The 24,594-nt window shown below is 50.0% G+C and overlaps 1 protein-coding gene across 1 annotated transcript; it reads right to left on the bottom strand.

Moving 5' to 3' along the window:
* Window positions 1-18,561: 18,561 nt before the first annotated feature.
* LOC128809976 (uncharacterized) lies at window positions 18,562-22,910 on the bottom strand. Its single transcript, XM_053982436.1, has 10 exons — window positions 21,760-22,910; window positions 21,441-21,493; window positions 21,219-21,347; window positions 20,760-20,908; window positions 20,355-20,502; window positions 19,960-20,147; window positions 19,734-19,871; window positions 19,350-19,464; window positions 19,040-19,177; window positions 18,562-18,807 (listed from the first exon to the last, which is right to left on the bottom strand). The coding sequence occupies exons 1-10, from the start codon at window positions 21,866-21,868 to the stop codon at window positions 18,562-18,564; spliced, it is 1,413 nt and encodes a 470-aa protein (XP_053838411.1). The 5' UTR covers window positions 21,869-22,910.
* Window positions 22,911-24,594: the final 1,684 nt, after the last annotated feature.

The raw sequence follows: 24,594 nt of genomic DNA, 5'->3' as shown, positions 1-24,594 counted from the left end.
TGCAGTCCAGGGATATGGCAGGAGTTACTGCTTGGCATTGTCCCTGCATGTGTTCGAGCTCATCAGCCCGTGCTGCCTGATGCAAATTAGACTTGGTCTGAGCTGCAAAGTGCCTGTAAAAGTGTTAGGGATGTGGCTGCCCTGGTGGAAGCAATAGCCTTGTCACGCTCCATCTTACAGACACGGAAAGCCAGGGCATCCAAGGGGAATTCATGAGGAGACAGCACACACATGGCTGCTCGTGGCAGCAAACCGGGCTTCCTAACTCAAGAGCTCACTCAGCCTCTGCAGGATTTTCAGTTCCAGTGATAGACACAGTTAGCTCAGTGACCAGTGTAAGAGCTGGGAGAAGTCAGACAGCTGACAGCAGCCTGGTTGGTCTAAGACTTTAAGAACCACAGTCCCACTATTTCCATCTCTCCCTTTCAGATTCTCTTTCTCTCTGCCTACGTTTGTATAGCTTTACACTATCCTCAACCTATGGCAAGTAAAAACAAGCCCCCTCCTCACTTCTACTCCAAGTGTTTTTGATAAAATAGTAGACAGGAACAGAAAAGGATAAAATAGGAGTATCAGAGGGGGGGAAAAAACTAAACGGTTAATACAGTTCATACTTGGTGCAGCCTTCGTGCAAACATGTCAGCTGGAAAGTGCTGGCAAGCAAAACCAAGAGGGATGTATGTCAGCTGAGCAGCATATATTCCCTGGGAAAGGGAACATGGAATTGCCTGTAACTGCACGTGGCTGTCCTGTTTGTACAGGATCAAATTCTTCCCTGTGCACGTAGCAGCTGTCCAGGAATCGCAGCCCACGGCGTCACGCAGCAGGCACAGTGCCAAACGTGCTCCTCGTGGCTGTGCTTCCAACAGACAGAGACACCAAAGCAACTGCATGGACTCAACAGCTCATGTGCAGCCACTGCAGGTGAAGCCCTGGGTGCATGGGGGTCACAGAATCCCAGAGTGGTTTGGGTTGGAAGCGACCTCAAAGCCCATCTTGTTCCCATCCCATCCCATGAGCAGGGACACCTTCCACTAGCCCAGGTTGCTCCAAGCCCCGTCCAGCCTGGCCTTGGACACTTCCAGGGATCCAGGGGCAGCCACAGCTTCTCTGGGAAACCTGTGCCCACCCTCACAGAGAAGAATTTCGCTCCAATATCTGATCTAAATATTCTCTTTTTGAGTTTTAAACCATTGCCTCTTTTTCTATCACTCTGTGCCTTTCAAAAATTCTCTCCCTATCTTCCAGCACCATCCAGCTGATCAGAATGACTGAAGGTATCCTTGACCTTCAGGCTGTTCCTATGGCAAATACACCTTGACACATCTTCTCCCTTCATAGAAAAGGTTCTTTGAACAACAATTCAAAGTTGGTTTGCATGCAGGGAAGAGACTCTTTTTTTACAGGCATACATTATTTAGGAATATTTCACTAGAGCACTGGAGCAAATAGAGACTTCGTTGAAAATGAAAATATTCATAGGAAAGAGTGACTCCATATGAATTTTAAGTTTCAAATTTCACTAAATGTTTCACTGTAACATTTTTCAAGGGAAAAGTTCCAGGTTTAGAACTAGAAGTGGTTTTATTTAAAACAATGTTTCTTTCTTCTACTAATTTTCTTTTCCAAGCTCAGCTGTTGAAGCTGAACTGAAATATAAGACATTTTTTGTGTCCTCAACAGGTCCAATAAAATTCTTCTCTTTTTTTTTAGAGGTGTGATTTTTTTACCTCCTAGGATTCCAACAGAAAAAATTACAGCTCATATTTTTTTCATTCTTGTTAAAAAACCTCTTCCCCACCCTAATACAGTGAAGAGAAAAAAAAAAAATTGTGGCTCCTTCTCCCAGATATAAAAAATCAAAAACAACAGAGTGCCTCAGGCTTTCTAATTCAAGTGTATGACTTTTCCTGGAGCAGTGGAGCACGTTCAGCTTGGGGAGTAGAGCTTTAAGGCTAATAAGCAGCTGGGTTACAGAAATGCTGCAGCATTCCCCCATGGCACCCATTCTCCATTTCCCAGGAAAACTCCAAGAATCACTGGAAGACAGTCTCAAAGATTTCCCTGCAGTGGCCATAAGAAGAAGCTTTAATCCCACACCCAACATAAGAAGTTGGTGTATGTTCCAGGCTGCTGCCAAGGCCCTGACTCTTCTTCCTGCGTCTTTAGTTGCTGGGCAAAGCTACATTTCTAATCTGTACATAATGTTCAGCTTCATCTCTTGCAGTCTATGGGCTTGAACACAAAGGCAATTCTCACTGCCACTGGAAGGAATCCCTTCCCCTCATTCCCTGGAAAAGGAAAAGCAGTGTCTGGCAAGGCAGGCACTCCAGCCTAACCTTCTTTTCATATCACACAAGGAAAAAGCACCTCTAACTCCCTTGCAGTGGTGAGATCAAGTCTTTGGAGACATGGGGTTTATTTCTAGCTCTGACACAGATACCTGGTGTGAACCTGCAGATGCTTGAAGACCTGCCTCTGGCTGAACCAACTCTTCGAAATCTTATCACATTGGACAAAGCTGTGAGGAAAGCAAAATGCTTAAGAAAAAGTCAGAACCACATCCTGAAATTCTCTGCAGCTCAGTTGTGAACAAAATAAGCATCTTGACTCTTTGTTGTCTAATGCCAAATTTCTTTCCAAACCAAATGCTCCCAACCCTGAGTGCCAGCCTAACTGGAGAGTGGTTTATCATGAGCTGGGGGAGAACCTGCCTCCCACCACGGCCAAGATTCAGCCCAGCTGATGGGAGCCACTGAGCTCCACTCCCAGTCTGCCCAAGGTCCTTAGGTGGTTAATGAAGACAGACAATGTTGTAAGGCAGCTCAGATGTTGATAGAGCTGAGTCACCCCCTCTCTGTAACCTGAACACCCCAGACATGACTATAAAGACAGTAATAATCACCATTTTGGGGGATCAGGCCAACTTTTCATCCACCAGTCACTACCCAGACTGTGACCTCACTGGGGGTTTAGTCCCTGCTGTGTTTGTTTAAAGACCTGAACAGCACAAATGAAAGCTGCCTCAATGCCTGGAGCCTCAACCAGAGCCAATGGTAGCTAAATTTTCCATGGAAAGCTTTAGCTGGAAGACGGGGAGCAGGGTGGAGCTAAGAATATCAGTTACACAGTGACAAACTCCTGCCTGGCATTTCCTCCTCAAACCATGAGCCAGCTGCAGCCACTCCTGCCAACCTTCAGCATCCTCAACCAGCTCAAGGGGCTCTGTTCATATTGAAATGCTTATTTTATGGAGCAGATCCAGCTCTGGGAATCTCTTTCAGGACAAGATAAGCCTAGTGGGATCTGGCATCTTAATGCCTATCCATTTCACTGGGTATCCAAACACCAACTCAAAGAGTATGGGATTAATATCCTTGCATTACATCTAGGAAGATAAACAGTCAAGAGATCATCCTTATTTCATGGATATGGGAAAAGAAAGAGGAAGAGAAGAACACCACTCTTACCACCCCAACATAAGGTAGAGAGGGCAACTGATGCCTGTACCTTTGTGATTGATGTTCCAGCAACAGGGTGGTTTGCTTCCACCACTCCCCATCAGCAAGAAAATGCCTATCTTTTCCTTTCAGGCACTGCTAATATCCCAAAAGCACAAAAGTTTTGGGTGTTGCCTGGTACTCCCACCCACGTCCTCCAAACCAAGCCATTTTAGAGTGTCCTACACCAGTCAGCACATGCTTTTAGGTGCTTCAAACAGTCCACACTGCAGGAAATCCCTGCCACTAGCTAAAGACCCAGAAGAAATACCCTCCTTGGCCTACTATCAAATACACATCCCACAAAAAAATGAGCAGAGTCCCTCTGGAAGCTCTCAGAGCTGAGAAAGCTTCTCAAGGCACCCACTTGACTCTCAAAAATTGAGACTGCTTCTTGTCCAGCTGCAAGATATTCCTACAGCATGGTAAATCCATCCTCTTCCTGCTGTCACCCGTGGTGGTGACGGCAGTGGCAGCAGGAACAGGGGGGATCAGGGGCCACTGGATGCAGGCACACACATTTGTTTGCTTCAAGTCAGCTCAATGTCTTTTCAGAGAAGCCCTGGATTCTCTCATCTCCCTGTTGCACGGCAGCCTGCAGGACAGATGGAAAAGATTCTGGAGTAAAGGTGGGATCTGGTGTGAATAAGGGTGGAAGTATTTTGGCTGGGAAGTCGTGGCTATGCAAAGGCGTGGGAGTTGTGATTCATGAAATGCTTCCCTCCCCCAGCAGTTCCCCACCTTGCAAGGAGCCAGTTGCCGGTGCTGGGAAGCAGGGACTCAGTGGTCAGGCATTTGGCACTTGGCAGGAATGTTTCTGGAGCAGGCTCCAAGGCTGGAGCTACGTGTCAGCCAGAGTATCTCCTCAGAGCAGCTCTGATGCAGCATCACCAGGAACAAAACAACATTTCCTGAAACTACTGCAGGGGAAGATAGAAAATGCATCCAGCCCTTGATCCAAGAGGGTGGAAAATGCACTAGGACTGTGTTTTCTCTCCAGTTCCAAATAAAATCCCCAATATGGATATGCTGAATGGTCCCAAGGAGCAAATTCAGCAGTAGTTGTTCCTGGAGAGATCACAACCAAAAAGACTGGAGTGCAAACTGAGCTGCAGCAGCACAGGATTTCTCTCTCCCTGACATCAGGGACTCTTGCATCTGTACATACCCTCGGTCCAACACTGGGAATGATCTTTTCCAACCACACTGGTGCTTGTCCTGACCTTGGTTCCTCTGCTAGGGAATGCATAAGCAAGGAAGATGCTCCATGTGCTCCATGTAGAGCCTAGATTTTAATCCATCTGCCTCAATACCAGCCCAGGTACTTCCCTCTTGCACAGACAACCTGAGGATGAGCACATCAAAATTTTAATCAGATTCTCAGCAATATCCAACACCACTGAAATGTTTAAAATCAGCACAGGGAACAAGCCAATAACACTCTGCACAATCAATGCTGTCAACTCTCAGATCACCCAATATCTCATTCAAAATGCTGCTCTGGGAGTAATTTTGTGAGAAAAAGCACTTCAGCAGCTACAGTTCAGCAAGGCCCGAATTCCTGGGGAATAGGAACTAACAAGCCTTAAAATATTTAGAAACAGAAGATATGGAAAAAAGTAATTTTGATTTTATTTTTCAGTCTTTGAGGTTCAGACTTATTGTTTCTAAACCAATAGGGAGCAACAATACTTAAGACCTTGTTAGGAAAGTATCAAAGGCTGTCAAAAGTATGAGGGAGTCAGCTTGAATTGTTCCTAAGGGGAAACTTCAAGACCAGGAAGAAAAAAAACCAGTTTCCTTATTAACTAAGGGGATTAAGCCATTAAGCATCAATAACTTTGCAGAGCAGAACATGAAGCACTGAAACAGTTTGGATTGTGCATATGAACTACTGAGCATGATCTGAGATGCAATCAGATCTCAAAGTCTATGAAAACACAGGCAAATCCTGAGTGAGAAGGTCTTGCATGCCTTTGGAAGGGAATGTGTATCTGCTGCTTTATAAAGAAACAAGATCCCTGCAAAACCAGAGTTCACACCCATGCACAAAAACCAGTTCTCCATTCTCCTGAGCCACTGGCAAAGGGATAAACCTTCCATGCTCAAATTAATATTTCCACTCTCCCAGTCCAGCAGGCCAGTGGGAAGGCCGTGGACTCATGGTCAAAACCAGAACCAGCCACCGTGGAAATTACAGCTCCTGCCACCATGAAATTATCTGGGGACCAACTGATCCTTGGCATTCCATTCTCCACTCTCTCCTGAGCTATGCAGGGCTGCTATGGGGGCAATCTTCCTTCCTAGCACTCTGGGAAAGCAAGTGCAAGAGCAATCCCAGCTGTCCTGAGCACAGGGCACTGCTCTCAGCCAAATTATTATTAATGCAAGTGTGCTGAGCAACCACAGGCCTTTGTGGGGATGGGTTCATGGGAGGGCAGATGCCGAAGGAACATTCATCTCTGTGGGGTGGAAAGAGCAACAAAATGTCCTAAGAGCAGGGAAGATCAAACAGGAGGAAAAGTACTCCTTCACTGCTGCTTTCTCTTTGCCTCCATTTGTAATTGAGCTGCTACAGAAAAAGGATCTCAGAAAAAGAACCTTTTCTTTCCTCCCAACCCCTAACAAAAGGGTTTGCTGAATAATGAAGTGTTTATGTATAAAATGGAGTTAAAATACCATTTTGACCATCGGTGGCACAAATGCAGCGGATGGAATTTGAGGCCAGTTGAGAGATGAGAGAGGGGATGGAGGTGGAGCCCTCTCTTCCCCTAGTGATGAGGAAGTCTGTGTGCCATGGGAGATCTCCAAAAAGCAAACTCCTCCTCAACCTGACATAAAATTAAACCTCAGGTTGGATCTTGTGTGCCCTAGAAGGGCTGCTCACAAATCTGAGAAGCTGTTCTGGCCTCTTTCTACAGCTTCTGATTGCAGACAATATAAAAAGCTAAAAATAGCCATCAAAAGAAGATTTGGAAGCTCCCTGAATTATGTTTTAAAAATAGGATAAAGAAAGCAGTGCTTTACTGAATCATGGGCTTTGTTTTTAGCTGAATATGCTCCCAAAATGGCTAAGTGATCCATTTGAGCTGTTATGGGAAGAATTTAGTTCAGTTCAGTCAACACACAAAACTCCAGCAGTCACCACTACCTGCTCCTCATGACTGTGAGCAAACCTGCTGGTCAAAAGCCAGTTCACAGTTTACTGGTCCAGAACAGGAAGAGAAATAGAAGTATTAAATAAGTGTCTTTGCCCTGCCCTGTTCCCTCTGCTGTTGTTGCAGCACAGAAAGGCTCCAAGAAGCTTGTCAGTGAATTCATCATAGTATCCATGAAATTGCCAGGACATGGCAGCACTCCATGGCAATCAGCCTGAAGGGGTAGAAGGTTTTATTCCCCTCTCTTCCGAAGCCACTGGGTGGATGACTCACAGTAGATTGGTGTTGCAAGGTTCCCAGGTTCTCTTCAAATGGAGGGGTGGAGCTTCCCACTGCTCCAGAAGCAAAGCAGCCAGAGCCAAACACCACACATTAATGGATTTTTCCACATGCTGAGACCCAAGAGCTTGAAGCAGCTCCTAGAAATAGAAAGCTTCCTTACCTGCTTTGGAAAACTTTGCTTGGTACTCTACAGCTCATGTTTGTGAGGACACCTGAGGTCGTGAGTAAAAAACATCACTGCCCCTTTCTGTTCAGTTCTGTGAGGAAGGGAACAGTGTTTAAAGCAGATTTGTAACCAGATTTGTAACCAGAATGTCCCACAGCCCCTGTGATCACCCAGGGCAGAGTCCCTTCCCAAGGAGTTAAGGTGGGCAGAACACATTCAGCATATGAAGAGCCTCACCAAAGGATTGCCACACTCAGGGGCTGCAGAATCCCTCTATCCAAATTAGTGCCTCACGCTGTAAGTTTTAAGTGGTAGCAGATGTTGGCAGTGAGCTGCAGACCTTTGTTTCCCAGATTCCCAGATAACTGCTGCTTTTGTGCAAGCCCTTCTCTAGCAATAACAAAATTAAGTGTCATTTATATAAAGTCTTTCATTCAGCAGTCCCAAAGGGCTCAATAAATTTAACAAACCATTAATACTCAACAGATTTATTGGTTTGCAATTCTAAAAAGGCTGCATTCTTTTCCAGGATCCTCCACATTCCCACAAATGGCAGGTACCCTAATTACCATAATCACCATAATCATCTATCAGTTTGCAGAGAAGCAGAATTAGGGGATGCCAAAGGCCACAGTACATTCTGCTAAAAACAAAAGGATTTAAGCAGAGTTGCTGGCCTTTAACTTTGTTCCCACTGTGAGCAGGAAACCACCCTGCCTCCAGAAATTCACACGCACTGATAAGTTCATCTAGCCAGAACACTGAACTGAAAAGCAAGGATACATTCCCAGAGCACATGAAAAACCCACTGGTTAAAGAAAGCCAAGTCCAATCCAAGCAACAAGAATTTTCTCACTAGGGACGCCTTAAGCTCACGAAAATTGAATTTAGTGGCCCAAGCAGGACATTGAGAGAGATGCAGTAATCACCAAGTAACTGTAATCTTGCTTACACATCCCTCTGGATTCCCCTTAAAAAAATTAAAAAAAAAAAAATATCATGGAAGGTATTGCTTGAGAGGATAAGTCTTGCCACAACAGCAGTGTCATCTCTTTACACCACCTAGATCAGATTAGACACACAATTGTGGCCTTACAGCTCCTGAAGGGACCTGCAGGAAATATGGAGAGAGACGATTTCCAAGGGCCTGGGGTGACAGAACAAAGGGGAATGGATTAAACCCAACAGAAGGCAGGTTAAACTCTCCCAACAAGTGACCTCCCCCCCCTAGCAAAACCACAGGAGCTGAGCATCCAAGCCTGGGCTGCACAAAAAATGAGGAACAGCTTTTGGCTAAGGCACAATTCACACAATTATCAACGGTGAGGGTGTGGACACCCTCATCAGTGATTCCTTGAGCTGTGTCTGAACCTCAGTGCAAAGCAAAATACTTGTTTTTATTTCTTAATCATAGAATATCTTGAGTGGGAAGGGACCCACAAAGATCATTGATCCAACTTCAGACTTGACAGTCTGTTTAACGTCTACATTTATTATGCTGCTGCTACCAAAGGCAGTTCAAGATCTGTCACAATATTTGAATTATATTACATTTGTTCCTATTTTAGGCAACATAAAGAGGCATTTGCAGAAATCTCAGGTACTTTGAGACCGTGACTCAATAGTCATAGCAATATTATGAACTGCAACTTAGCTGTGTATCTCAGTTCATAGTTGCAAGAATTAGAGGTTCAAGGGTTTTATGCCTAAAGTTTATCTACTTATAATGAAGACTGCACAAGGTCTACCACCACATCACAATAATTTTGTATCAGATCATGCAATAAAATCCAGTGTTGAATTGTTGCACCTCGTGCTGGATACAGTAAAAATACTCCCACTCTCTCCAAAGCTTCCTTGCCTCTCATTATCTGATCTACTTCTCCTACTGGTCTCTCACACTCTGCACTTGAAACAGGAATTAGAAGTGGGAACCACGGCTATGGGAAGGGTTCTTCCTCTATTTTCTACCAAGCATACCTTGGATAACTGATCAGCAACCAGCTGACAGCACAACCCAAGGGAGACATGGCCAAACTCTTCTCAGCTGAATTAAAATAACAGCAAATGAATAATTTGGATTGTATCTAGAAAGTCACAAGAGCAGTGCTTGGCCCTGGCTAGGGGTGAGGAGAAGGCCCATCCAAGGTGACACCCTATTCTTTTCAGCTGAAATAAATTTAATTCCTACCAAGGGAAGCCAGGTTTCACAAGCTCTAACAGGGAAAGCGTTCACTGGACAGAGACTGTGTGAATACATAAGAAGGACTAGACTAGGGCCCGTTTTTTTCATCATGCAGAAGTGTAACAGCTTTTTATTCCGTTTTATGAGTCAGTGTTCAATGGAAAGAGCACACACACCATGGCTTTGGCACTGCACACCGCTGCATTTCCTACCGGCCCCATCCTGCCGTGGATCCGATCCATTTGGTTAACCTCTTCACGGAGAGGCTTGTGCCAGCTGTGCTCTGCAGGAGCAGGAGGGGGGCAAGGCACAGATGTGTCAGAGGAAGGATGAATGCCCTCTCCTTGCAGACCCTGCAGCACAAACCACTCCTGCAAGAAAAAACGAGCCCAGAAAGCAGTTGGGAAATTGCTGAGAGAAAGCTCCCCTCCTGGCATGAGTCAAGTTCCAAAACAGTTCAAGGAACTGTTGTGGCTTGCCATGGGGACAAATTGTCCAGCAGAACCTCTGACAGCTTTTCTCCCCACTGATTCACTCCTCAGCATGCCAGGGGGCTGATGGACACGAGGATGCCACAGGTGATCATGCAGGACACAGGGGTTTTAACAGGCCTACCACGGTCCTTCAGTGTCACAAACACTGTGAAGTGTCAAAGATAACCCTTGAAAGTGTTTGAGAGATCCCTGAGCTGCCAGGCTCTAGAGGGTTTCTGTTTTGGCCACAAAGTACGTCTGGGAGTGCTACAAAACTGCTCAAGACCTAATTAAAAAATAAAAAAAACAGAATCAAAGGATCCAGCTCTAAACCCAGCCTCAAACCTAGGGCAAGCCTTTGGTGAGTTAATGAACTTGCCAAGAGATCTCTGAGTCCACAGCGTCTTCGCTTCCTTCTAATTCTAAGCTCCTTCCCCAGGATCTTTGGGCTAAATCCATCTCCCCAATCATCTCAGAGGGTCCAGAGTGCTTAGGCACACAAAAACATCACATAGCACATGTAGGGTAAGTGCTCCAAATTATGGTAATTCTTATCATTTCCTTCTCTGACTCTGTTCCCCCCTCACACTCATGTTGTGAATACACTACAAAATATCATAGTTCATCCTCAAAGTCCCAATCTCTTTGCCTTTGTCTGCAACTATTATTGCATTTTATGAATTTCAGTTAATTTGGACTGCCTGAATAAGCAATTTGCCAGGCCAAAACATTAAAATGAACATGCTTTCAGTGAGGTAACTTGAATTTCTCCAAATTATTCCTCCTGCTGACTGGTTTTGCTGCTGTAGAGCTGACCACTTACACATGACAACACACACACACTCTGGAGGCAAAGGCTGATACCAGCTCCACCAACAAACACAGAACAGAGCTAAAAACCCAATAGGTTTCAAACATGAATGTTGAAGGATGCCAAATTCTGTAACAAATTCTACAGGCTAAGAGTTGTTTCAAGTTTTCCAGCTGCATCTGTGATATACAAGAAAAGTCCTCCAGTAATTCTGAATAAGACCTCTTTTGGAGTCAAACCCTTGGTTTTTCAGTCTACCCTCCCACTGCATGGCTTCTGTCCAAGGCAACTATTACAGGGAAAAACGTAATTTGCCAATGTGTGGGATACAACACAACAAGAAGAAAGTGCTCCTGTGGTGTGCTGTTAAGCTGATCAGACCAGATATGCTGGTATTTCTGGAGTTCAGCCTCTCCCACTCAATAGTTTTGGTGCCATAAGTGGTAAATTTACTCATTTACTAGAATCTAAGTTCTGTACTACATGCCTAGAGGCAGCATGAAGCTTAGAGGTAGAGGTTGCAAAAGCAACACTGCTTTCTCCCTCATGTAAAAGACACTGAACAACAGAAAAAAATTTGAATTTAAGGTTAAACAGGTCCATATTTGTTTATTTTTCCTTCCTCCTCTGCTGTTTCCTATGCTTTAGGCAGTCTTGTTCTCAGTGGCTTCCTAACAGAGCCTGCAAAATTCCTTATCACAGTTGTCCTCTTCCCACTGGCCAGATGTGCTCTCTAGAGGTTGTGCTTGATCTGAGATGAGATCCTTGTCCTCTCTGAAGTCACTGGAAGGTTATCCATGGGCTTCTGTGGGAGCAGCACTGCAACAATATGACTTAAATCCTGCCTACAAGGAACAAGATTTGGTTTCTATCCATAAATCAGGACATGGCCCCTTATACTTACTTTGACTGGTTTAATTTTTTTTATTTTAAAAGGCTTTCAACTGAGGTTTCCTGACTTTTATTTATGATACCTTAGATCCCTGTAAAAAAAGTCTGGAGTAAATCCATGCTTCCAACAGGACACATCCTACAAAAGTCGGGGAACTCTTAGCCACAGGAAAAATGACCAGGCTTCAGGATGACTCATTGTCGCTATTTTGCAAAGCTGTTGGAAGAAACTGGGAAGCAAAGACTAAGTCATGTACTTCCCACTCTTTTGTAGAGTCCCATCTGCTCTGCCTCACTCTCTGAAGGCCCCAAGACACACCAAGTGTTGCTCTGCCTGCAGACACACGGCAAGGACTGGGACTGTTTACAAAAGCGTGGGGTGACAGGACACAGGGAATGGCTCCCCACTGCCAGAGGGCAGGGTTAGAGGAGATATTGGGAAGAAATCCTTCCCCGTGAGGGTGGTGAGGCCCAGAGAAGCTGTGGCTGCCCCTGGATCCCTGGAAGTGTCTCAGGCCAGGTTGGACAGGGCTTGGAGCACGAGGTGTCCCTGCCCATAGCAGGGGGTAGAACAAGATGGGTTTTAAGGCCCCTTCCAACCAAAAGTATTCCAGGATTCCTGTGAAATTATTTCTAAATGGCTTTTTCTTGAGACTCTAAGAACATTTTTGCAAATGCTGGAAAGAGTGTTCTAGTGAAGAATACTTCATTAAAAGCTCTTCAGGTACCATGAAAGACCTGAAAATTGGATAAGTGCTAGTTACAGCAAGGATTTTCTAAAAGGGCAAAGAACTTCTCTCTCGACTGGAGCAGAGCCCCACATCCTTCCTAGCAGTGTCTCATAGGGAGGACATCCCACTCACACTGGAAAGTTATTTCTACTAATGAAAGTTAAGCAGTGAAGTTGCTTATAAAAAAAAAAAAAACACAACAAAAACCACCAAAAAACTAATGCAACAAATTGTGCCCTTCTATGGAAAAAAAAAAAAAACCCTCATCTGTCACTTCTCATGATAAAAAAATGCCAACGTTGAAACTTCTCATTTCAGAGTCAATATTACTGCTCATCTTTGGAGGAGATGGAGGAAAAAAATCCATGTCATTTGCAGCAGGGCCTTATTTGGAGGTGTTAGCCAGTTCTCCTAATTTCCTCTACACTGTTAAAATCATGGATCTTGACCCAAACCAACTTGCTGTGAAGTCAGAAGACTTGTGACTGACTAGAGTGGGAACTGGATGGAACTCAGAAGAGATAGACTGAATGGGAAATGGGTTTTAAAGAGAGACCTCGTGCCCCCAAGATGAGAAAACTCTAGGAAACTACAGAAACACATTGTTCTTGTTCAGCTTCTTGCTAAGGCCAAAAGATTTAAAACAAACATGGTTCTAAAACAGCAAAGGCAAAGACTTCCATTCCTCCCCCAGACAGTCACAATATCCTCCTGACTTTTTGCTATCACTGTAGAGTATTTCCAGCTTCAGCTAATAGCACAGAAGAAATGAAAACTTGCATTTTGCAGCTTGTCTGGAAATTAAATCCCCGATGCTCTGTGTGAATCAGTTATTCACAAGAAGAAAAGGTTCAGACCTCTCAAACATCCGCTTGGCTCTTGCAGTGCATTGTCTTCAGAAAAATGGAAAGACTTCTAAGTTCTTCATGAGAACAAAAAAGGGAGGGTTTGCACCAACACAGGGACAATAAAATCTCCAAGTAAATATTAAATATTTCTCTGAAAACAGACGTGGAAGTCAGGCAGATTTGACAGCACAAATATTTCCCATGTCTCAAGAAAAACAAGTGTTCAACACACTAACTCTGGACAAGACAAGCTGTGAAGGTACTCTCCAAAGAAGTCCGGAAATAGTGAATATTCATTCTGCTAGCATGAATCTCACAAAGCATAATAAAAAATTCTCACAAGACCCTGCCTTCCTATCTACACAGGAACAGGGAGAATCTGAGCAAATGACATTTCCCTATGCTAGGAAACCAAGCCTAGGTCTTGTTTCTAAAAATTAACTGCATTCCCAGAGCCACATAATATCCTGATTAGCTCTTCAGTCTTTTTCTACTCCACAGCATATTTTCATTTCTCATTCAAGCCCAGATCTCCCTCTGCTTCCCCAAGTCGGGCATGGTTTTCTTTTAAATCAACATCTCTTCTTGTGGTGGGAATGCCCAGGCTGAAGGACAGATGAGGACTCAAAGATCTGCCTGCCCTTTAGATTCTTCTCAGGAAAAAAAAAGAGAGGAAGTCGAGTCCCTGTTGCAAACTCATCTCCAGGCAAATACTTGTTCTCCACTGAGCTAAACAGAAGTGCTCCAAAAAACAGCTGCTGGAGGGAACAGGCAGGATTTTGAACAGGACAGCTGAAATTCTCTCTTTCTCTAGAAGCACACAGACTCCCTTGTTCTTCCTTTTCATTTTCACAAGCTGCATCATGATTTTTTTCCTTCAGTAACATCCACATGGAAACTATTAACTATCTACCGCCATTAAATTTCTTCTTCTGATTCTAATCTTGCTATCTTGGCTTTTTTACATGATCACTCAGCATGTTCACAAGAAAGGAGGAGTCCAAGAAAGAAGAGCAGTACTTCCTGACAGCTTGTCTACAGAGATATTTAGCAAGAGAGACTGCTAACAAGCCTCTCTGTCCACACGCAAATCACTGCTTGTGGGACAAAGCCACCAGAAAGCCTTCTCCTGCTTGTATAGCAAACAGACCAAAAGCAGAGTCATAACTATGAAACTACTGACTGCAACAATCAAAAAACTTTTAATCATTACCAGGAGGGGAAATTGAGTAGGGAATGTACATTCTCACTTCCACAAGCACATGGATAAACATCTGTGGTAACTACTCTTGGAAACATCCAGTATAAGCAATTACCTGAGGAAATCAAAGTTCGAGTGGATCTTATGAACAACAATTTTAGAGATACAGGGGTGTGTTCACATTATCACCCGAAGATATTTTCTTGATCCTGGAACAACACTCAGTTACATTAAATCTCTAGCCTGCTACTACTGATTAGATCTGGTTGTTCCCTTGCCTACTCTGCAAAGCCAAACAAGCATTCACTGATCTCCTCCTCAGATAAATACTCAAGCCCCATAGTCTGGGGTTTTGTTTTAAAAGTCAACTTAGCCACTAATCACTGAACTACACCAAACTTAGCAAGGCTGCAAATCTCACATCTTCAGGTTACCAGAAGCCTTCCAAATGAAATAGAGCTGCTCCCCAAGATTCCCTTCCTTTATTCTGTTGCTTGCCAGGAAGAACATAGAATAGCAATCTCTGTGATGCTCAGATCTGTGCTCCATCATGAGGATCTGCAGTTCATCAACTCCAGAGAAACTAAACTTACTCCACGTCTCCTCCCCCCATCCTTCACCACATATCATTTTGAGAAGGAAAGAGGTGGTAAGAAATAAACTCTACATTTTTTTTCTTTTCCTCACATTTTGCAGTCACAGACATCACCCCTCCAACAAGACCATTTCAAGGATACCATCTAGTGAAACCCTACAAGATTTCCTTTTCAGGCAAGAAAAGCTTCTTCAGTTTTTGCAAAAAGTTCTGAAGATCTCTATCTTTCAGATTCAAAAATTCAGACTCAAGTTTGAATTTATATATTGAGCATATATTGAGAGGACAAGGGAGAATGGCTTTATACTAGAAGAGCAGGCTTATGTTGGTTATTAGGAAGAAATTCTTCCCAGTGAGGGTGATGGGGCCCTAACACACATTGATCAGAAAACCTGTCTGCCCCATTCCTGGAAGCGTTCAAGACCAAGATGGAAGCAACGATATCTAGTGGAAGGCATCCCTGACCATGGCAGGTAGTGGAAGCAGATGGTACTAAAGGTCCCATGGAACACAAACTATTCCTTGATTCTATGATGATTCAATCTCCGCAGGTCCAGGCGGATGCCAAACCTGCTCTTCACAGCCTTCTCCCTTCCCCTGCCCCTCTGCCAAGTCCAGCGGGCCTCAAGGACTGAAAGGAGCACAGAGAGCCAAAGGGGGACACTTGCAGCTGCCTCACTGGGAGCTCCCTGGGGAAGCACTTTCCTTGAGAAGCAAGCCCCCTTCCTCCAAAGGCGTTTCCCTAAATGCGCAGCTTTTCCGGGGAACACCAACACAGCCTTAAGAAACGCTGGCAAGGCTGAAGGAGTTCAGGTCCTTTCAGGACAGGCACTCCAGCTCTAGCTCGTATTCCCCCAAGTGCGTTTCCAGGTGGAGGTTCAGAGGTGCAGCCCCCGGCCCTCTACCAACACAAGCTGCCCGCTGCCTCTTCACCTGCCTCAACACCTGCCTGCGTTCATGGCACCAAAACCAGGCTGTTCCCGGCCACAGACCAGAGCCCTGTTCCCACGGGACGCTCTTGCCAGCACCTTCCAGGACTCTCCGCTCTGCACGCAGCGCTTTTCATGCCTGCTCCCAACAGGCTTTGGAAGGCAGAGCACGACCTGGCTGCCTCTGCCAGCAGCACACCCCAAACACAAGCAGAGGAAGAAGCAGCAGGGGCTGTTTTGCGGCCATGCCCAAGAGAAACGGGAAGGGTGCCCTCCCTGTGGGCTCACTTGGTTGGCTTTCTGACTGGCTCTGAGCCTGGGGCTGCCATTCCTCACCTGTGGGGACCAGAACCACACCCGGGATCCCGGCACTGCCTGACAGCGCTCCGGGCACTGGCACGGTCGCGCGTCCGAGTCTCGGGCGCCGCGCTGCTGCTGCATTTGCTCTTAGGCACACCCAAATCCCCCTGTTAAGCCCAAATGGTCGCTGGTTCTGTCCTCTTCCTCATCCTGTGCAGGGATGGAGCACTGCTGAGCTTTCAGGAAGCTATTCTGGAAAACTTCCAGCACTCCAAGCTCCTTTGCCCTCTGTGGATGCTTACCATGGAATCCCTCACAGCTGGCTTCATACTCAGCTTGGCTCTTCCAAATTCCAGGGGCTCCAGGGTGCTCAGCAAGATCTGCAACTCCACAGTGTTGTGGAACTGCACCCTCAGCACAGGCACCTTTCCAGCCTGATCTGCTCTCGTTGCTCTGTGTGTGTGCCCAAAACACGGCGTGGAAGAGAACGGCAGCAGGGGCCTGTGTGTCCCTGGGCTCAGGATTTGCATTCCTTCATCTCCACAGAGATGCAGGTAAGGGGGGGGGGGAACCAAACTGTTTATTAATGGAAGGGAAAGTGAAGGGATGAGATGGGGGCAAAAAAAAAAAGGGGGGATGGGCAGGGTCTGAGGGCTGGAGAGAGGGAGCTGTCAACAGGGAGGGGGAAGGCAGGAGCTAGGGGAGCTTCGCACAGGTTCAGCCGTAGCCAGCATCAGCTGTGCCTGGAGCTCCAGTGCCATTGAGCGGTGGTGTTCTCTTCACTGTCTCCTGGTACTCTTCTTGGGACCCTGGTTCTCTGAATCCAGCAGATGATCTTAGTTCTGCAGATCTTTGTCCAAAAATTGCCCGAATTTCCAGGTTAGTGGAGGATGGGCTGTCATCTTTGCTCATGGCTTCAAGGGCTGGAAGACATAAGCTACCACGGTCAGAGCACCCGGCGATTCTTCTGCTAAGGCCATCCCTCCCAGCTCTCGCCACGCCGAACAGAGAGGAGGACCCAGCGGGACCAGCCGCAAGGTGCTGCTCACGAATCCCCCCACCCGCGTCCCTGAAAACTCTCTGTGCCCTGCCCACACCAGCCCTCGTCCACACAAGGAGCGAAGCTCGCCGCAGCCGGGACAGGGATTACAGCTCCCTGCCCAGGCATTGCAGCTCTGCCGGCCAGCCCCCGCTGTCAGCCCGCTGCCCTCACTCACCCTGAGTGAGAACGTGAAGCTCTGCTGGCTGTCCCTTCAGGTACCGGCCGGCCGTCCCTGCGAACACAGAGCCTGTCACGGCCCAGCGGCACAGCTCCCTGCCAGCGGCGCTGCCAGCCCTGTGGCCACACGGCCTCGTGGCCCGGCAGGGCTCAGCCCGGGCCCTTGCCGCACGCTGCCGCCCAAGGGCACGGCTGCCGGAGGGCGGCAGCAGCGCCCAGGCCAGGCGGGGCTCCACGGCGCCGGGCCCGGATGGCGCTGCCGGGGCAGCAGGCGGGGCTGGGGCCGAGCTGCGGCGGGGCGGGGAGGGAGCCCGGGCTCCTGGCTCACCCATGAACCTGACGGCCGCCTCTCGCAGGGGCTCCTGTGGGCTCTGCAGGTAGGGCAGGGCCCGGCGCAGGTGCTCGGCCGCTCGGCTCCTGTCCTCTGCCAGCTGGAGAGAGCGGCAGCAGGGAAGGGTTGGCGCGGGCTCAGCCCCTGGGCCGGGCGCTCCCTGCGCCCAGCCCCGGCCTCCCCTGCCCGCACAGCCCTGAGGCCCGGCCAGCAGCCGCTGGCGCCGGGCTCTGGAGGGGGCAGAGGGCCGGCTGCTGCCCGGGGAGCCGCGGTGCCGCCCCGCAGCCCCGCCGGGCCGGGGCTCCATCGGCACCCGGCTGGGGCCCAGGGGAGCCTGGAGAAGAGCCCGCGCGGCCTCTGGCTGCAGCAGCGGGCAGGGGCACAGCTGCCAGCCCACACACTGAGCACCGCGCTCAGGGCGCTTCTCCAGGCTGAGCCTGGGGCTTCCAGGCCGTCCTTACCAGGCACTTGCCGAACTTCGACAGCTTGTCCTTCTTCACCATCTGCATCAGACCCCTCTTCTTCAGGAACCCAGCTGCACGAATCAGTGTTTCCCGAGAGGCCTGGAGAGCAGCAGAGACACGGAGATGGCCCCACAGCCCAGGGACCAGGACCCGCGTCCCTGTGCCAAGGCCTGGAGGAGGCTGCAGCCCGCCAGGCGCCAGGGCAGGAGGCAGCCGAGCCCCCTTCCAGAGATCCAGGAGCATCACACAAAAACTCACTTTTGCCACACGCTGGTTCTCCTCATGGCAGTGCAAGAAGAGGGGGAGCAGGCTCTGGTTGACAGTTGTCTTCAGGGGCTTTTTTCCCTCATCCACTACTAAGTCCATCACCATTTCAAAAAGCTGAATGGAGAGCAGCTGCACACGGCTGCTGTCCTGGAGGAAAGGAAGCAGAAAAGACCTCAGCAACAACTTCTCAAGGCCCACCTGAGTAAAAGACTAAAAATCCACAGGGCACAAAATTCCTGGGCAGCAGCCAGTCCCATGGCTGGGGCCACAGAGCCTTACATGGTCAAAGAGTGGTAGGAGTGCCTCAGCTAGCTTCGGGGCAGTAGTGCTGGATATCAAGATATCCTTGTACTGCAGAACATTCGTGAAGACAGAGAGGGACATGCTGACCACCTCTCCATCTGCATCACCCAGAACATCCACAAGCTGTTGAGACAGGATGCCTATTCTTCTGGCCTGTGAGGAACACAAGGCTGGGCTGGGAAGCCATGGACGGCTGCACGGCCAGCAGCGCCCTGGCACTGCAACCCCACCCTGCTGCTGCAGGGCCCACAGGCCAAAGGCCTGTCCCAAAGCACTGGGGCAGGTGAGGCAGGAGAGCTGGGAGCAGCTGCCTCAGCTCCTGAAGCCCTGCCAGCCCAAGGGGCTGCTTTGCCCGGCGCAGCTTCAGCCGCTGCCCCCTTCTCACCATCAAGGGATCGTTGCTGGGCACCACGAGGCCTCTGAGCGCCAGGCGACGCCGCTCCCTGCACTCGCTCTGCAGGTACCTTGATATCATCTCCAGTATGCTACCACCACATTTACCCATGTCCAGACAATGCATGACCTGAAAGGCACAGGGCAGTGACAGGGGACCTGGCCGGCAGGAGCCCAGAACTGCACAGGGCTGGGCCCAGGCAGCAGCACAGGGCGTGGGCACCGTCCCAAGCAGCTGTGGCTACGAGAGGGCAGAGAGCTGGGAGGCAGCTCAGCGAGGCAGCGCTGGCCAACAGTCTCACCTCCACCAGGAACGCCAGGAAGGGCAGCTCGCAGCGATGCCCTTCTGTGCTGAGCAGCCCAAGCAGGTGGAGTGCAATGTGAGAACACAAGGGCATGGAGTCACGACACATCTCCCTAACAGGAGGAAAAGGGCACCAAGACGCTGAGGTGGGGAGGCCAAATATCTCCCAGGACTGGCTCACAAAGATTTGATCTTTCCCCAGCATCCCTGGAGGGGATGTGAGCGCTTGGAGAGGCAGCCACTTCTGGGCACCCTCCTCTCCCAGACTTTTCCAGTCTCCTTGGCCGTCCCTCGCTGACGAGGCCCTTTGGCCCATGACCACAGGAACTGTGTGGGGCACAGGGCACAAATGCTGGGGGCAGTGGGCAGAAGGGGGTCCCACCTGGCCAGCAGACCCACAGCGTAGTACTGGGTGTCAGCACACAGCAGAGTGTCCCAGCCATGCTTGCGTGCCATTTCCATGACCACATTGTCACAACGCAGTCGGCAGAGCAGAGCCTTCATAGTCTGCACTGCAAACCTGTGTGCAGAGCAAAGCCCAGTCATGCTGTCATCTCTGGCTCCTGCCCTGGGCACATGGGAGGTATGGGAGAACTGGGACAGAGCACCTGCTGGGGTTTGTGCTAAGGTGGTGTTCTTCCTGGCATTGCTTCCAAAAGGTGTCAACCTCCTCAGAAGTATGCGCTGTGCTGTCGCAAATTTGAACTACCAGAGCCATGAGCAGCTCGGGGGCATATCTGTGCATTGCCTCATGGCACTTGGGCACCTGGACAATCACCCAGATCACCAGAGTTGCCTGCAAAAGAAGCAGCCCAAGGCAGCGCTCAGTGCCGAGGTGTCCATGGGGCAGGGCCCAAGGGCAGAGGCAGGGGGAGCAGCAAGCCTGGTGCCCCCTGAGCCTGCCCCTAGGCCAGGTTTCAGCCCAGCGCCTGAGGCATGGAGAGGATGGAGAGCTGCTGGAGAGGTGACCTGGGGGCGAGTAAAAGCCAGTTCAGAAACTCACAGCCAGGGCAAAAACATCTGTGTCATCCCCATCAGAGGTGAACATGCTGTGCAGAGGCCAGTCCTCCATCACACAGAGCAGCGTTGGCAGCACCTTCTTCACTGTGGGACTCGACGAGCCTATGGTTCTCCACATCACTGTAGCAGCTCTGTGGGATGGCAGCTTTGTGTCAGGGGCATCTCAGTCACAGCACCATGCCCTGTGCAGCTGTGGGGGCCCAGGTGACAGAGGCCTGGTGCCCTGAAGGGCAGGGGGGGAGCATTGGCAGCAGGCTCAGGAAACAGAGGGGCCTGAGTGTCCTGGGCCTCTCTGCCTGTCTGGCAGAGACCATTGGACAGGCTGTGCAGGGCCACGGGCCCTAAAGGCTGCTGAGCCCTGAGCTCTCAAGGCTCGTGGGCCCCGTACCTGTCACACGTTGGGGCACAGCGCAGGAGGGTCAGCACCACACCAGCAGGGTGTTCTTCTGCCATCCTCAGAATGTTCATGAATAGCCTGACATCAGCAGTCGCAGGGGACTCAAGTCTCTGGTGCATAATCCTCACCATTTCTGGCACCTGGAAGAGGTGTGGGGAAAACTTGGAGCACTCCCCGAGGGAGGAGGTTCCCCAGCTATCTCCAAGACGTGCTTCCTCCCACACTGTGCTGGCCTCAAAGGTTGAGGCGGGCAAGTGGACGTGGCTTGTTGGGCCACATGATCCTGGGAGGCCTCCAGCCATGGGCACTGGCTGCTTATTACTTCTGATAAAAACCACAATTATCCATGAATAATAAATCATGAGCATAAATGACAATTAAAGTGGGGGTAGTGTCAGTGTTTTTTATGACCTCAGTCATTCAGGTGTCTCAACTGGCCTCATTTGTTACCTGGTCAGCCTTCACTACGTAATTACTCATTTCTGCACATTCAATTGATGCTGTGCTAACATCAGTTCGCCTGTCGTCAAATTTGTCTGCAGCCTCTGTATCTGTAGTCTTTCTACACATAATTAAATTCTGCAGAAGAGCAGGGAAGAAAGGGATGTTCCACAGAGTGCTCAGCTGATCAGTGACAGCAGGCCCAGCCCAGGTGGGGATGGCTGCAGGTACCTTCAGTGTTTTGCTGAAGCCACCATGAGCGGGGTCCTGCTTCTTCCCTGCATCTGGCAAAGAGTGAGCACAGCCAGAGCTGAGGGACTGTGGGAGAGGCCGGAGAACACAGCCCAGCCCTGCTCTCCCCAGGCAGGGACAGCCCCGGGATGCCCCAGGGGATGGAGCAAGGCCCTTCTTCCTTCTTCTCCATGGGCACGTCCCCAGGGGATGGGATGGGATTGGATGGGATGGGATGGGAAGGGAAGGGATGGGATGGGATGGGATGGGGCCAAGCTGGCTGCAGCCATCAGCCCTGTGGCCCAGCTCTGCCACTCACCCTCCTGCAGTGGCTGGGACCGTGGTGTCACATCACGCTGCTTTGCTGGGGCAGCTGAAGAGCCTTTGTTCTTCTTTCCCCTGAACAGGCCTTGGCGTTTCTCTGCCATTCTCCCAAAATCTAGTGGCGAGAGCACCTGCAAGAGACAGGCCTTGGAAGAGCTCTGAGTTGACAAGTACAACAGTCTGGCCTCAGGGGCACCGGCCGCAAGGATGGGAGATGCCTCGGAGAAGCTGCGAGTCACCCAGTCCCACGGTCTGCCCTCGAGGGGACCTGCAGAAGACAAGTCCCGAGAAGGCCACAGGTCACCAAGTCCTGTGGTCTGGCCTCGAGGTCACCTGCAACAACAGTAAGGTCAAGGAAAACTCCAGGTCAGCAATGAACAAGTGCGCTGCGCGGGGGCTCCTCACGGCACCGCTCTGTTGCGTGCTGTACAGCTGTATGCACAGAGCACTGTGCTGTGGTCTGGTCACTGCCAGCTCCTGTGTCACTACGTGTCACAAAGGACACCCTGTCCCGTTCTATGCCACGGTGACCATACTGCAGCGTGTCACAATGGGCCCTTGCACACACTGTCACCGGCCCTGGGGCCGCCCCCAGCCCACCCAATGTGGCCCAGGTTGGAAGGAATCCCTGGCCCCAAGTGTCTGAGACAGCCCTGCAGAATCTTTAGGAACGGCTCAGAGCATCAGCAAAGCCTGCCCTGCTCTGCGGGCTCAGGGCAGCACAAGGAGCCCCCAGGGCTGCCGACGCAGCCGCGCTGGGAAGGGCACGGGGCCTTCCACGGAAGCTGCCACGGCCTCCTTGGGACACGTCCCGGCTGGTGGCCGTCCTAAACCCGCGGCTGTGACAGGGACAAGGAACGTGTGGGCCAGGGCACGAACGCTGCTCTGAGCCCTGGGGCCCGGGGAGCGCTGACATCAGCAGGTGTGGCAGAGTCCCCGCCCAAGCAGCCCTGCCACCCCCCGAGCCCTGGCAGCGCTGGTGCCCGTCTCCTGCCCCAGAGACCGGTGCCCCTGGGGGGCTTCTGTGCCACAGGGAGCCAAATGCAATGCACCCCACGTGCATTGGGGGCTGCGCTCCTGCCTGCAGGGGCTGCTGGCAGGAGCACCTGGAGCAAGTGCTGGCAACACTTGGTCTCTGACAGAAGCTCTTACTCCATGCTGGAATTATTTTCTGAATTGAAGTCATTTCCTGCAGCACAAGAACACGTTTGCAGTGAAGAAAAATCTGGCATTAAGGAATCCTCACTTCAGGCAAGCTTCACTTCCCATTGCAGAACGTATAAAGTTCCAACGTTTGCAAACTTCCCAAATTAAATGGGATGGCCTGAGAACGTGAATGGTTTGGATGTTTGCTTCCATCTAAAAGCAGCAACTCATTCACAATAACGTCATCTATTGAAAGTCACTTTACAAAACATAGCTCTATACAGAGGCAAAAAGAAGGCCATTCTTTGGTGTGCAAATGGTTTTCAATGAAGGTATTATAATCTCCTAATACTCTTAAGGAATAAAATCTCTCAAGAAATTAAAGTCCACTCAGTCTTACAAAAGTAGCCCAGACAAATGAGTAGATGGCAGAAGGGCTCATCCTTCCCCAGTACAGATATCTAAGTGGCCAACACAGTACAGCTCTCCCATCTTGTTCCCTGCAGGAGAATCAGGACCACAAAGAGGAAAAATCACAGATATTCCTTCTGGCCTCCATAAGCAAAGCTGTGCCAAACCACAGATGCTGCCTTCAGGCTGACTCAAATTCCAGCCTAGACCTCTCACCTTGCAGACAACTCCTTCCCCAACACGCTCCCCAACACCAACCCCCTGCAAACACCCGCAGAGAAGCCCTCAACAGCCCACCAGGAGCCCCAGCTGTCCCCACCCCTCCGCAGAGCTTTCCCACCCTCCAGCAGACCCCCTGGTTCCCTGCACGTGCTGTGGGATGGCACTCGGGAGCATCCGCTCCAACGCCTTCCCTGGCAGCAAGCTCAGGCTGCCAGGCCTATGGACCCTGGCTCATCCTTCCCACCGAGCCTTCCTGTGCACGGCTGCTCCATTGGCACATCTGCGCTCAGCTCGGACTTCTCCACTCAGCCAGGGCTGCTGGGAAAGGATGGAGAGCAGCCTGGCAAGCTCTTTCTCCAGCTCCCTCTTCCCTCTCGGGGGAGGTAGAACATTCCAGAGGAAAGCAACTGGTGCCGCAAGGAGTGGGCGGCATCAGGCTGCTCTGGGGAGGCCCCTCAGGACTGCAGTATCCTGAGGGAGCACTGTTGGCCATCCCTTGTGTGTATCTGCAAAAGCTTAGTCAGCTGGGCCAGCATCCTGACGTGGATGCAGGACTGCTGCCAGGCACTGCTGGGACCCAGCGGGACAGGACCGGCTGTCTCGTGTCCACGTAGCACCCCTGACACAGCCAGGGCCGTCCCGAAAGCAGACAGACGCTCCCGTGTCAGCAGAGAGGAGCAAGGAGCACTGGGCTCCTCTCAGGGTATCTCAGCTGGGCTCGCTCCACAACACGCCCCCATTTTAAGGCCTGCTGATGCCCAGCTGCCAGAAATGCCTACCTTGTGCTCTCCAAGATGCACAGGGAGAGCCAAAGAGCAGGACACTTGGGGAGGCAAACCTTCCAAGCCTTTTCTGAGGCCAGGGACAAACCAAGATCAGCCAAGACTCTCCACGCTGCCTGGCCCACCCAGCCCAGCTCTGGGCTGGCCCTGGGCCACAGCAGCTCCCACCAAGCAGGAGGCAAATGCGTATTGCCGAGAGTTGAAACCCAGCAGACAGGGAAGATGTGAAATGTGAGTGTGTAAAGGCCTTTAATACACAGCTCCCAGAG

The sequence above is a fragment of the Vidua macroura genome, chromosome 7, assembly GCF_024509145.1.
Source record: "Vidua macroura isolate BioBank_ID:100142 chromosome 7, ASM2450914v1, whole genome shotgun sequence".
NCBI lineage: Eukaryota > Metazoa > Chordata > Aves > Passeriformes > Viduidae > Vidua > Vidua macroura.
Note: the sequence above shows the minus strand (reverse complement) of the source record. Positions and strands in the feature narration are given on the sequence as shown.

Excerpts from the sequence above, each read along its gene's own strand:
- LOC128809976 (XM_053982436.1), bottom strand. The coding sequence starts at position 21,868 with ATGGCAGAGAAACGCCAAGGCCTGTTCAGGGGAAAGAAGAACAAAGGC. Across the intron at positions 21,494-21,759 it reads GTCCCAGCCACTGCAGGAGG|ATGCAGGGAAGAAGCAGGAC; the intron begins GTGAGTGGCAGA and ends ACTCTTTGCCAG. Across the intron at positions 19,872-19,959 it reads CTTAGCACAAACCCCAGCAG|GTTTGCAGTGCAGACTATGA; the intron begins GTGCTCTGTCCC and ends CTCTGCACACAG.